General features: G+C 36.5%; 1 protein-coding gene across 1 annotated transcript in view; it reads right to left on the reverse strand.

The window, feature by feature from the left end:
- Nucleotides 1-13,449, reverse strand: part of LOC103024460 (fibrillin-2) — a 114,256-nt gene that overhangs the window by 29,582 nt on the left and 71,225 nt on the right. The window contains exons 37-51 of the mRNA XM_049468551.1: nt 13,212-13,373; nt 12,060-12,128; nt 11,614-11,739; nt 10,955-11,080; nt 10,062-10,214; nt 9,893-9,964; nt 9,685-9,810; nt 7,288-7,413; nt 5,823-5,948; nt 5,574-5,690; nt 3,508-3,636; nt 3,271-3,390; nt 1,781-1,906; nt 255-407; nt 99-164 (exon numbers count right to left, since the gene is read on the reverse strand). Coding sequence (XP_049324508.1) covers nt 99-164; nt 255-407; nt 1,781-1,906; nt 3,271-3,390; nt 3,508-3,636; nt 5,574-5,690; nt 5,823-5,948; nt 7,288-7,413; nt 9,685-9,810; nt 9,893-9,964; nt 10,062-10,214; nt 10,955-11,080; nt 11,614-11,739; nt 12,060-12,128; nt 13,212-13,373 — 1,797 coding nt within the window. The remainder of the gene's footprint in view (nt 1-98; nt 165-254; nt 408-1,780; nt 1,907-3,270; nt 3,391-3,507; nt 3,637-5,573; nt 5,691-5,822; nt 5,949-7,287; nt 7,414-9,684; nt 9,811-9,892; nt 9,965-10,061; nt 10,215-10,954; nt 11,081-11,613; nt 11,740-12,059; nt 12,129-13,211; nt 13,374-13,449) is intronic.

Consider the following 13,449-nt stretch of genomic DNA (forward strand, 5'->3'; position numbering starts at 1 on the left):
GTTTTCTGAAAAATGCATGTAATCCACTGACTCAGAGTTATAGCTCCATCTGCTGGACAAACTTCTACTGCCCTGCTTTAAAAAACTGGTTCCTTTACCTACGCTGGTGTCATCAATTCCTGGAATGATCCCAACCCCAAAGGGACAGAGGTCACGGAATCCAGCTAAACCAGGGAGAAAATAACGTGTCAGTGGATGCTGCAAACAGGCACTTATATAAATAGAACTACTTTGTGAAAGAGGAGAAGATTCACCTTCATGTTCTTTGGGGCAAAGCTCACAGGGGTAGCCCCAGCCTTCCTTGGGCATGGCACTGCAGCAGCACCTGGCTTTGGTGGTGTTGAAGGCCTGCGGGATGGAGCATTTTCCGTTCTCAAAGCGGGTGAAGCAGAAGCTCACTCTTGTGTCTGATTTAACAAAAAAAAAAAAAAAGAAGAAGAAGCAAAAATGGTGCATTAAACCTGGGTTAACTTAGGTTATATTAAAAGCATGTGACAGTAAAACTGAGTGCCATAAGTGAATTAGAGAAGCCAGAGGAATGCCCTAATGCTTTAATGTAATGGTAGTTTTGAGCTTATCGTAAAAGAGGGACTTCAATATTTTTCAGTCTTATATCCATGTGTTAATGACGACATTGAGCTGATTACAATAGGCAATAATTCAGATTATTTTTTTAAAACAAGTAACTGCACCCTGTATCTCCTTTTTTTACATTTTACAGCTCTGAGACATCAGTAAACTATTTCATTCCTCATATATGGTTTTGTTTATTACTATTTACTTTACTAATATAGTAACATTAAGAGGAGTTGATTTAATGCTGCCTGGCTGTTAACTTGTGATAAATTTAAAGCAGCACTTACACACAGATGCCCATTTATGGACAAAATGCTGGCACCAGTAGTGCTCTATATGTAATATTGTTTTTTTTTATGCAGTAAACAGCAGATAAAATTATTCAGAGTAATTTTTCCCCAAATATTTCACCTCAGTACACTATCTCAGTGAAGGAATATAAATGTGACAGAAGTGAAACCTTTCAGTCTTAACAAAAGTTAAGTATTATATTGATAAGCAGTAACACCTGTAACATGTTCTTTTATTGTGGTTATAAATAAATAGTCTGCGGATTACTGGTCAGGAATTAAATTTGCATTATAAAGCTTCGCACTGGAACTCTAAAAACAACACCAATAGGTTTAAAAGACCATATAAGCGAACTAAACTTTATAACTGTATAATTCTTTCCCTGGTGAAGGAGAACTTCTTCCCAAGTCAAGAACACCTTCAAGAAAGTAGGTGTATCACTGTCAAAGTTTATAATCAATAAATGCATTTAGAAATTGAAATAAATACAGAGTATGATGCAAACCACTGCAAACACACAGACCAGAAACATCAGATTAGACTAATAGACTCTAAATAAAATAGACTGCATCATCGCTCAAACATGGTGGAGGCACTGTTATTGCACAGACATGTATGGCTACCAGTGGAACTGGATCACTAGTGTTAATTATGATCTGATTATTAATGGAAGTACTGAAGTAAATAAAGTGTGTATAGCAATGCTTCAGAGTATAACGACTTAAATACATTCACAAAACTGTAAACACAGGCAAAATGAAGAAAGTTGTGTCACTGTCTAATAACTTATAAACCTGACTGTATGTTTGAAAGATCTGAGTGTGAACCGAGGCATGAGTTCATCATTCTCATAAAAGATGTTCATGTTGAAATCATTTGTTTAAGTCAGAGTGACTTCAGAGTGCTGAATTACCATAACAGCGACGTCCATTATCAGACAGCACAAAGCCTGGTTTGCACACACACTCGAAACTGCCCGGGTTGTTGAAGCAGGAGCCAAATAGACAGATGTTAGGGTCTTCCTCGCACTCGTTTACATCTGGCAGGGACAGAAAGTAGAGCAGCTTGCCGTCACAACCAAACGGATAGGTATTTAGACTAGTCTGTCACAGAGAAAAGCTCCCCTCTGCTCTTAGTGTAAACCGAGAGGAGGAGAAAACACAAGTATTTATATGACCTGGACACAGAAGCGGAGAAAGAGACAACTGATTATGAACTGAAGGAAGAGGATGGATACATCAGTGTCTGGATTGATGGCAGAAAATACTGGGCAAAGGCATGCTCAATGCAAGGGCACATACACACTGGATATGTCATGTCATTAAATTCAATAAATGATGAATCTGGAACAGATCCGTGTTTTTCTTTAACCTGTTTATATAACAGTACAGTGTATAGTCATATTATAGGCTTGTTCGAAACAAGCTGCACTAACTGTTCTAGTTCGTTACTAGCATTAACTGCCAGATTGGTAGTTAAAATAAACATTTCCCATGTAGATTTTTGCTAGTCTACTTGCTGCTAGATTACACCATTTGTACAAGACATGTAGGTTTAATTTATCTAATATTGTTGTTGTTTTTCTTTCAGTAACTCTGCTTTATGATTGCTGAAGTTTTTATATTTTGCCGGCTGCAGGAATCATGAACCTGCATCCAATTCATAACCAGTTGTTGTCTGACCCCATGAGCCTGGGGGGTGTAATGTAATGGCTTTATTTGCATTTTTTTCTTTATCTGTTTAAATTCATAGTGCTCAAATGATCTGTATCTATATTTGAACTGAAAGTGTGTTCGGACTAAATCAGACATGTTTAATGATTTTAAGGTTATGCATCATTTTATTATGCCTGTATTAAGGCTTAAGAACAACAAGGAGCAAAGAAAACATGCGATGAACACTGAACAAATACATATTTTAATGGTATTTGAAATGTGTTTTGAATATATTTGTTTTAAAATACTGGTTTCATATATATTTTTTAAATAACAGGGTGGTAAATAATAGGCTTTTAAATCAAATTTAAGCATTTAAAACTCCTTTAAACTCTATATAACTGCATTTTGCACCTTTACTTAACAAATTATCAGTTTTAGAGATCTTAACATACTGAAACACTTGTCCACCCTCAACATTTCCACACATTTCACTGACCTCAGAACCTGAAAAGAAATCAACGAAGACTCTTTCTGATCAAAGTTAAGCCTAATGAACAAATTCAACAGAAATGCTGAACTGTCAACAAGTGTAACACAAATACTGGAACAGCCTTCTGGAAATGTCTTGTGAAGTGTAAACACTGCAGTTCTATATCTGAGCAGAGAACTGGAGGACTTCTGGAGGAGTGTGCACAATGTCTGAGTGATGTTGGCTGGACATTACAGAGAAAAGTGGGACACATACCTACACAGTGATCGTCCTGCACAGTGTATCCCTTGGGACAGAGGCAGCGAAAAGAGCCATCCAAGTTCTGGCACGTACCAGGAGCACACGTTCCAGGTAGGATTAAACACTCATTCACATCTAAAGCCATCGTGGACAAAAGCAAGGAAGAATCATCCTGACACATTCACTAATAAAAGTACTAATAAAAGATGCTGTGAATTTTCACACTGTGGAAAAGGACAGTGTAAAACATACCAATGCAGTTCTTCCCATCAAGGGTAAGCTCATAGCCTTCATCACACAGGCACTGGAAGGAACCCACACTGTTCATGCACTGGCCATTTCTGCACAGCTGACTGTACGGACCTGAGCACTCATCAACATCTGAAAACAGAGAACACCACAGGCCATCAAACCATCATGTTAGAATCACTTTAGTCTTTCAGTCATTTTACTCAAGCCCAATATGCATAATATTTGTGTTTGTAACAGGATGTTTAGCTTCCATTTAAGGGACTGCATATTATGCTAAAGCTAAAGGCTAATAAATAACCATCATGTCATATGTACTGATTATTTTTATTAAACGTAAGTGTGAGGGTCCAGCAGAAAAAACATGTAAATGCTTTGGGTCAGATGCAAGCTGTGGAATAACTGCAATGAAGAATTAAGAATGTATTGTATATTGTATATGTATTTCACTCTAAAAAGTCACTCAGTAACATTTCCTAAGGTCCAACAACTCTCAAACAAAACTAAGCCATATGGTCTGCACAAGCCTTAAATAGCACCAAACAGGGAGTGTTATGATGTCACCTCCTGCTATTTTGGAGGGAAATCTGTCAATAAATAGTCAACACAATAATCTGTCAACACAATAGTTTCCCATGTGAGTAAAGATATAGATGGCACCTGCCGCAGCAAACAACAACAGATAAGTATGGTTTCATTTATTCTTAGATTAATTAATTAAAATAGTTTCCTAATGCACATTTGAACAAAGTTCTGGGCAATACATTATTAAATATTCAAACATTAAGTATTGTATCAATTCTAACTTAAACTTTTTTTTCCTGCAGGTTTTGCACTTCTCCTGTTGATTAGTTAAACTTTAAAGCCACAAAACAGTTTATTGTTTAAACCTTCCTTCAAAAAATTGTTTTTTTAAATCATGAAAAGGCAGCAAAACAGGACCATTAAATAAGGAAACTTGTACGTTTTCAGATTGAAAGGTTTTAAAAATACTTATAAAAAAAGTGTTAGTTGCTAATGTGTGTAGTTGACCAAAAATGTTTACCTTCTGGCAGATTTTTAGTTATGCATAATTAACAGCATAAAAATATCACTATATATTATAGCAGCTGTTTCCACTAACTCATAGCACAAAATGAAAAGGGAGGGAAAAAGCTTTCAATCTTTATTGACACTAAATCAATGTGTAAGGAAAGTGATTGTGGATTACTGTTTTTTGTTGTTGTTTTTGTTGTTGTTTTTTATATTTCTCTCATTATTAATCACAGCCTATTTTAACAAATGTAATGCAGAATTTGTTGAACAAGACAATCTGTTGGATGAAAACTTAACTTTTAAACTGTCTGATTTTAGAGTAAATCTAATGGAGCATTTTATGATCCTGGCTCATTGTGTTGGGTTGGTTTACAGTGAATGAGTTATTGCAATGAAACAAAAGACTGACAGACCATAAAACGATAATCAAATCTAAGCGAGTCATAGAGGTCAGTGACAAACAGCACTGTGGGAATGCTTGGCTCAATCTGTACAGGATACATTACACAGTCAATGCTGCCAATAAATGACTCCAACACAATGTTTCTCATTCCACTAAAAGTTTTCAGACACAAGTAACTTAAACATGGTCTTAAAATGTTTGATAACATTGCTGTGAGATCACTGATAATTAAACCAAAACAGGAACAAGAATTAACACCAAGAAGACATCTCAGATAAACACATCTAATCAGATCATGTCATCTCTTTTGCCGTGGGTTCTTTAACAGTTATGTATATCACTATTTCTTACAAAATGCCTACGGGGATATATATATATATAATGAGATTTAGTTTACTGTCATTTTGAATCCATAAATTGTCCCTCACACTGTCAATTTCTTGAATGGACCAGTAGAAATTGTCCAAACTCATGTAAAATGAACACTCTCTTTACATTGACTCCCATTTAAAGAAAAGTGTGTTTTCACGCTCTCTCGTGTAAAGTTGCTGTTGCTGTTTTAGAGATGCATGCTTTCATTAGAGTGACATACACTCATATGCATGAAGCTCCCAAGAAGTGTCATTCTTACCTGTGCACTGGTTGTTAAGAGTGAGCTCAAAGCCCGGGTTGCACAGACAGTTGTAGGACCCCACAGTGTTCTTGCATGTTCCGTTCTTACAGGGCTGACGTACACACTCATCAATGTCTACAGAAAAGACACAAAAAGGCTTTTTTTTTCATTACACATTACAAAACTAACATTGTGGCACAGCTAAACGGGCTGCTGCTGCTGCTACTGAAGATAGGTCTTTAAATGAACTGTGATTATTTACATTACCCATGCACATCTTGCGGTTGGGGGTTGCCTTGAAGCCAGTGTTGCATGTACATATGTATCCACCTGGCATGTCCACACACTTGCCGTGACTGCAGAGGTTAGGATTTTCCAAGCACTCATTGCGATCTGTCCGTCAGAGTTTGTGAGTGAGTGTATTGAGAGAAAGAAGGTAAGAAGACAAAAGTTGCTAAAGATCACAGAAGCAGACAACACTGGCAAGCCCTGCTTTTACACGTAATAAACCATTTTGGTAAAAATCGAATCCACTTAGGCTACGTTCATACAGTAGGTAAAAGTGACACAAATCCGATATATGTTGATGTGACAGATGTGTCATTAATTTCAAATATGTTAATTGTGAAACATGACATTCAATGTGGCACTTTTTGTGACATTTACATGTTTCTATAGAAAGAATTTCACAGAAAAATAAAACATCCACAAGACAAAAGAAAGAAAAAAAAAAACACATTAAAAACAATCTTCCCCTTATCCCACCCCTTGTTCCCCAGACCCAATACCCATGTCTACCCTTCATTCCCTGGAGTGCCTTGCTACATGATTGCTTGATTGGTGTCCCTATCAAGATAAGGGACCAAACGTTGCCAGATTTTCTCAAAGTCCCTTAACTTGTCTTTTAGGCTAAATCTAATTCTCTCCAAGTGTAGAGTGTCTGTCAATTCAGTCAACCAGTGTTAAAAGGAGGGCACCTCTTTCTTTTTCCAGAAAAGTAAAATTATTTTTTGCAGTTATACCATATGCTAGAAGATGTTGTGCTACATTAGATTTCACAAGTTCTTCAGATACTCCTAGAATTATTATAATAGGCTCTGGTACTATCTGAACCTCCATTATGAACCTCTAAAAATGTTTTTACCTTAAACGTCTATGTTCTCTTGCTAAATGTACATTATTATGTGTAAGTTCTTACATCACAGAGAAGGAAAAATGGATGCGAGTAAACAGGAAAATGATCGACAGCAGTGAATGATGGTTCAAGTGTTGATATAACAAGGAATCCCAACAGCATTCGACAGCTCGTGTCTCAACGGCTCAGTGTTTCTAATGAAATGTCTGAATGCAAGGTTGTAGGTTCTGGCTGCAGAGTCAAAATGAAAATTTCAAATTTTCAAAAATTAAGCTTAAATAACCAGGAATGCAAACCAAAGAAGTGGGCATGGCCAAATAAAGCAAGCTTGAACACATTTTTGGTAATGAGCTCTTTTATAGCTCCTGTGATGCTGGCGGAGATGAAACTGAAACTTTTCGTGAAACATTGCTCTTTTTTATTAAAAAAAAGAGATAATCATTGTATTGGCTTTAGTCGCCCACCAAACTTACTTTATGTATTTGATAATATAAAACTTCAACACCATGGTTTCATACACAAATCTAAACCCATTTCTGTATATTAATGGCTATAAATAATGCTTTGCATTAGACATTAGATAAAAGTTGAGCTCACCTATGCAGGCTCCGATGGGTGACAGCTTGAAGCCCTCTGAACACTCACAGCGATAACTGCCTGGACTGTTGATGCAGTCTGCATTCCTCTGGCATAAGATCTCTGAACTGCTACACTCATCAATGTCTGCAGTACGTGCACACACACACACACACACACACACACACAGACAGTGCATTAAGTTTAAATATTGGTTTAAATATATCCTTGGCATATAAATGTAGTTTATATTGAAATTTGCAAGTGTGGTCTATGCCTGAGTATACAGAATGAAGGGAAACTGGAGTTCAGGGTGGCTTTGAGATGAGTGTGTGAAGCCGAGGCCATCTGTAGCTGAGGTAAGTATTAGAGGAGAAAAAGGTGATGATGGGTGCAAAAGTTGTTTATTGTGAAGATGAGGTGAGAGCGGGCTAAGAAGGAGTAGTTCTGGGCGTGGTCCATCTCCCAAAATTTAGTTATGAGGAACTCAACTTATTTTTTAGCAAAAATTCCTTTAAGAAACCAGTTATATTTAGTGAAAACCCTGTTGCAACTGAATGCTGGACTCAGTTTCTGAATCAGTTTATCTGATTTTGCTATTTATAGGTAGATGTTTGAGTTAAATAAACATCGTTCTTTTATTCTATAAACTATAGAAACATTTCCCCCAAATTCATAAAAAATGCTGTCGTTTACATTTTTTTGCAGAAATATGGCTGAAATAACAAAAAAAGATGCAGAGCTTTCAGACCTCAAATAATGCCATGAACATTTATAGTTGAGAAATCAATATTTGGTGGAATAACCCTGGCTTTTAATCACAGTCTTCATGCATCTTGGAATGTTCTCCTCCACCAGTCTTACACACTGCTTTTGGATAACTTTATGCCTTTACTCCTGATGCAAAAATTCAAGCAGTTCAGCTTGGTTTGATGGTTTGTGATAATCCATCTTCCTCTTGATTATATTCCAGAGGTTTTCAATTTAGTAAAATCGTAGAAACTCATCAAGTGGTCTCTTATTTTTTTCCAGAGCTGTACATACATAATACCAATATCTCAAAAACTGTGAGAGAAATTAGCTGACAAAACATTTGTTGAGTTTTTTTTTTTATCAAGAGACTATTAACAGTAATCTCTAAAAGAAACAATGCTATGAATCAGAGTTAGCAAACTAGTTAATTCCATCTGCAGTGCAATATAGGTCCAAATATTAATTTTACGCTTATGTGTGTTATTGTGTTTTAATCTTATTGTTTTTGTTTCCTCCTATGTATGCTTCCTCCCAATTCGCCACAAAAGAGCTTTAATTGGTTTGCTTTGTGTTTGTCTCTGGGCGAGATCCAACCATCATCAGCTCACTGTGTGCAAACAAGTTCTGCTTTCAGGCCCAAACCAGGGCCTCCTGCATACAGTCTGAAAACATTTGAAAGGGGAAATTAGCTATGCGCCCTGCTGTCCTGATCGAGGGGCAACCACCCTGTGACCACAAGAGGATATTGGGTTGCGGTCTTTTGAGTAAGAGCTAAATTGGGATTGACAGAGCATGTGGTGCTGCACTGCTGCCCCAGTTGGCGGAGCAGTCAGAACACAAACAGACAGTGAGATAATATTTGGAGAAGAGGAAACAGGGCTCAAACTGTGGCTGTCTTTACATAACCACTAACTCATACAAATACAGGGTTACAGACTACTACATACAGCAGACACAAACCCTTTACTGAGATTTAAATAGAACAGATGACAGCAGATAATTTGATACATATTACACAGTATAAGGTATAAGGTATTTAACAGCTCTCCGAAATAAATATCTCGTTTTAAGTAGATATAGCTACAGCTCTGGAAGAAAATAAGAGACCAGTTATTGATGATGTTTTTCCTTGATTTTACCAAATTAAAAACCTCTGGAATATAATCAAGAGGAAGATGGATGATCACAAGCCATCAAAACAAGCTGAACTGCTTGATTTTTTGCACCAGGAGTGGTATAAAGTTATCCAAAAGCAGTGTGTAAGACTGGTGGAGGAGAACATGCCAAGACGCATGAAACTGTGATTAAAAACCAGGGTTATTCCACCAAATATTGATTTCTGAACTCTTAAAACTTTATGATTATTAACTTGTTTCTTTGCATAATTTGAGGTCTGAAAGCTCTGCTTTATTTGTTATTTTGGCCATTTTCTGCACATAAATGCTGTAAATGACAACATTTTTATTTGGAATTTGTGAGAAACCTCCTTAGTTTATAGAATAAAACAACAATGTTCATTTTACTTAAACATATACCTATAAATAGCTCAATCAGAAACTAAAGTGGTCTCTTAATTTTTTCAGAGCTGTATATTATTACAATGACAAAGCTTGAAAAATCATTTCTATGTTCTCTTCTTTTCTTTTAAAAGGTGGGGCTCCAAACCTTCACATATGAGTAGCACATCATTGTAGCTGAATCCTCTCGGACATTCACAGCGAAAGCTTCCAATCTGGTTGATGCACACACCACTGGCACAGATTCCTGGGATCTCATTACACTCATCAATATCTGAACACAAGACACTTAATTAAGCATTTTAAAATATACTTTGTACTTTGATAAGTATAGAAATAAAAAGGTTTTGTCTTACCCACAGGTTTCCCAGTTTCAATATCAATCTCAAAGCCAGGTACAATATTTCCACAAAGAGTGCGAAATCCCTCTGAGGAAATAACACAGAGATATAATCATGTGTGTGTTTGTGTGTGTAGTAAGAATAAAAGTATAAGACAAGCTAAGTGTTTATTTGTTAAACTTACCAGTGCCTGGTCTAGGGCATGCTTGGCAGGGTTTGTTCCAGGCTTTGCCCATGTTGTAGGCACAGCAGCAGATCCGGTGGGTAATGTTGAAAGCCAGCTCGTTCTCACAGGCAGTGCCATTGTAATTGCGAAAGCAGAGGCTTTTCCTCATGTCTAAAAAAAAATATATATAAATATACAAAAAAAAAATAATCTAAAATAATTAGAATAGAAAACCTCCTGCTGCTAAAGCATCATTTAGGTGGGATTTTTATGTGCTCTCTTTGTTAGCTGCTGAATACAAAAAGAAGCCAGATACCTAATATTATAATATTATAGGAACCTAAATATATTAATATTAATATATAACCGTGGTATCAAAGTAAAGCAGTACAATTCAGAAAACAGATTATTCTAATGACATGACAAAAATACAACATGAGCACAACATGCTAAAACTAAGCTAAACAAGCTAACTTGGCTATCTAGACACTTCATCTCATTTCCTTTAAAATTGTGAGAACCTTGTGAAAAAAGCTAAAAGCGTACTCAGTAGCTAGCTTAACACACTCCATTCTAAGAGGAAACCATGATGATAGTAACTTTCCACCATTATTAAAGTGTTAAAAAAAGCTATACTGTCCTTTTCTATGCTACATTGTTCCTGTGAAGCTTTATGCTGATGTAAACCAGCCAAACAAAGCTTTTTCTTTACTGCAACAAGTCACTTTTATTTATTTAATAAATATGTTTTCGTTAAAAAGCTAAATATACATTTTCCATACCACCTTTAAGATATTTAATACATATAAAGTAGTATTGGAAACACTAAATATTATACACCACTGAACAGTCTAGGAAGTTAAACTGGAGCAGCTGCATCCAACAAAGTTTAAGCGCATTTCTTCACATACCCATGCAGTTATTGCCTCCATTTACTTGCATATACTCCTGAGGACAGACACATGTGTAGTTTCCCAATGTGTTGTAGCATGTGCCTGGACCACAAATCCCAGGATTCACCACACATTCATCAATATCTGAAAGAACAAAAAGTGCAAAGAAGGTTATTTGGATTAATCAATCTTTCTAAACAACTCAGCACTCTATAAATGGTCTAATGCAGGTCTAATAAATATTTTGGTATAGACACTTGTAGTTAATGCTAGAACAGAGCAGTGTGAGGGTTGTGTTACTGTTTTTGCATTTGGTTCAGCTTTGAAAGAAATGTGAACATGAGACTGAGCTGGGACTTGAAAATCACAACCGATTACTGCTTTCTCTGGCAAAGCAACAGTTGAAATACAGGCAACAAAAACACGTCTCAGTTTCCAGCTTGGGGACTGTGGTGCCTGTAATGCGCCTCTGCTATTCAACAAACAACAATATGCTGCTAAGCCAGAACTATTTGTTAATGATGTGCTCTTTACCACCTGCTGGGTGTTTGCGGCAGTTTGCTTAAATATAATCCTTGACGAAAGTTTTTGAAAGCATCAGAATTTCATTAAAAAGGTCAACACTTGGATACTGGTTCCCTACCCTCTGCACAAGTCAGTGGTGTATTTTCACTCACCCTCACAGATGCGGCTGTCTGCGTTAAGGTAATAGCCACCTGGGCAGTCACACTGGAAGCTGCCGAAGGTGTTGGCACAGTTCCCACCCTGGCACAGACCAGGGAGCTCCTGGCACTCATCGATGTCTGCGAGAAAAAGGAGACAGATCAACATCCCTTAGACTCTGCAGAGAAGCGTGCCAACCACGCACAACAAGGGTGCAAAAGGTCACCTCAGGCCTGTTCAGACACCGTAATGGGAGGCCTAGACCACAGTTTAAATATTGATGTTGTTTTTTAAGCACCAGGAGATGGCCATGCTGTCCAGCATTACAAAACTCCTAACTATCTACAAAATAAATGGCTACATTAAAAGGCAACATTAAACAGTAGATTTTTTAAATCACCAACATTACTAATCAATGTTCAATTAAAAAAATTCTGAAGTGTTTGAATTAATAAATTACCTTCTAATATGATGGTGATGGGGTTAGGCCTGAATCCTTCTCCTCCTGGGCACAGTGTGTTGTAGTCCGCTACAAACAAATCAGTTTTACAGTATTAAAAAAATACATTTGTATGAAACATTTTGGTGCTCTTGCTGCAAACTCTACACTACGTCATCATATGTTAAAAGGCACACAAATAGCTTGTCTAGTCCCTGTGGAAAAGTACTCCCAATAGAAAATGACTCATAAGCAGATAAGCATGAATCTGCTGGCAACATGCCTAATATTAGGTGTTGGCTAAAGCCTGCAAAAGCCTTGCTTGGCAGTAAACATTACTCCAACAAAAGAACAAATGCCCTTCTTTTTGGAGGAAACAATGAATAAACTTAAATCTGACATGATTAATGAAATATAGCAAATGCACCAGCCCTTTAGCACTGATTAGTAGATAAAACTGTGTTCATTTGTGTGTTTTTGAATCCTTCCATTCACAATTATAAGATTTCTCTTTTCAAAGTGCAATTTTACTGGAAGGATATTATTTTACTGAAGCATCTAACCAGTTTGTTGTGACTGTGAGTAAATGTACTTTTTTTTTAAAACACTAACCAGGTGAAATTTTTGCGTGTTATAATCAATGAAACAAATGCAAACGCGTCAAATTTCATACTTTTTTCAAAGAAGTAAAGAAGAAATAAAAACTGTATCCATATAATTTAATATAATTTATAAAAGTGCCTTAATGAATGATTTGTCAGTTTTCATATAAAAGTGACTGATAAAAGATTACAGCATAACTCTATAGGCTGTGCAATTCTTACATTAATGAGGATACTCTATATATTTTTGCTAAGTGATTTTACTTACACTAAAAAAAATATATATTTATATATATATAACAAAAAATCTAGATTAACAGTTACATAATCACAATAAATCACAGATAATATTAATTGCAATACAGATTGTGACACTAATGTTAACAGTCACAGTGACAAAAACATAATTTTGCACTAAGCAATTCTAATGAATCAACAATTTAATTGATGGCATACCTATATTTATCCTTTTACACACATGTATTTATCCTCTTACACAAAAATACTGGCACAAAAAAACAGCAAGGCAATAAAAATAATTGAAAAGGATAAAGATTGAAAGAGGGCTCACAGGTGTTGACCGGAGGGCAGCCTTCACAAGGGTTTCCCCAAGCTCTGCCCAGAGAGCAGCAGCAGGAAGAGCGACTGACTCCAACACCCACCTCCACACTGCAGGCCAGTCCACCTCGACCACGGGGCACCGCCTCCAGAAAACAAAACCCTACACGTGGGTCTGTGACAAAGAGAGACAATATAAACATGTTTTAACATTCAGATATACATATACAGTAACAATAACTACTGTAGAA

Source organism: Astyanax mexicanus, chromosome 20, assembly GCF_023375975.1.
Source record: "Astyanax mexicanus isolate ESR-SI-001 chromosome 20, AstMex3_surface, whole genome shotgun sequence".
Lineage (NCBI taxonomy): Eukaryota > Metazoa > Chordata > Actinopteri > Characiformes > Acestrorhamphidae > Astyanax > Astyanax mexicanus.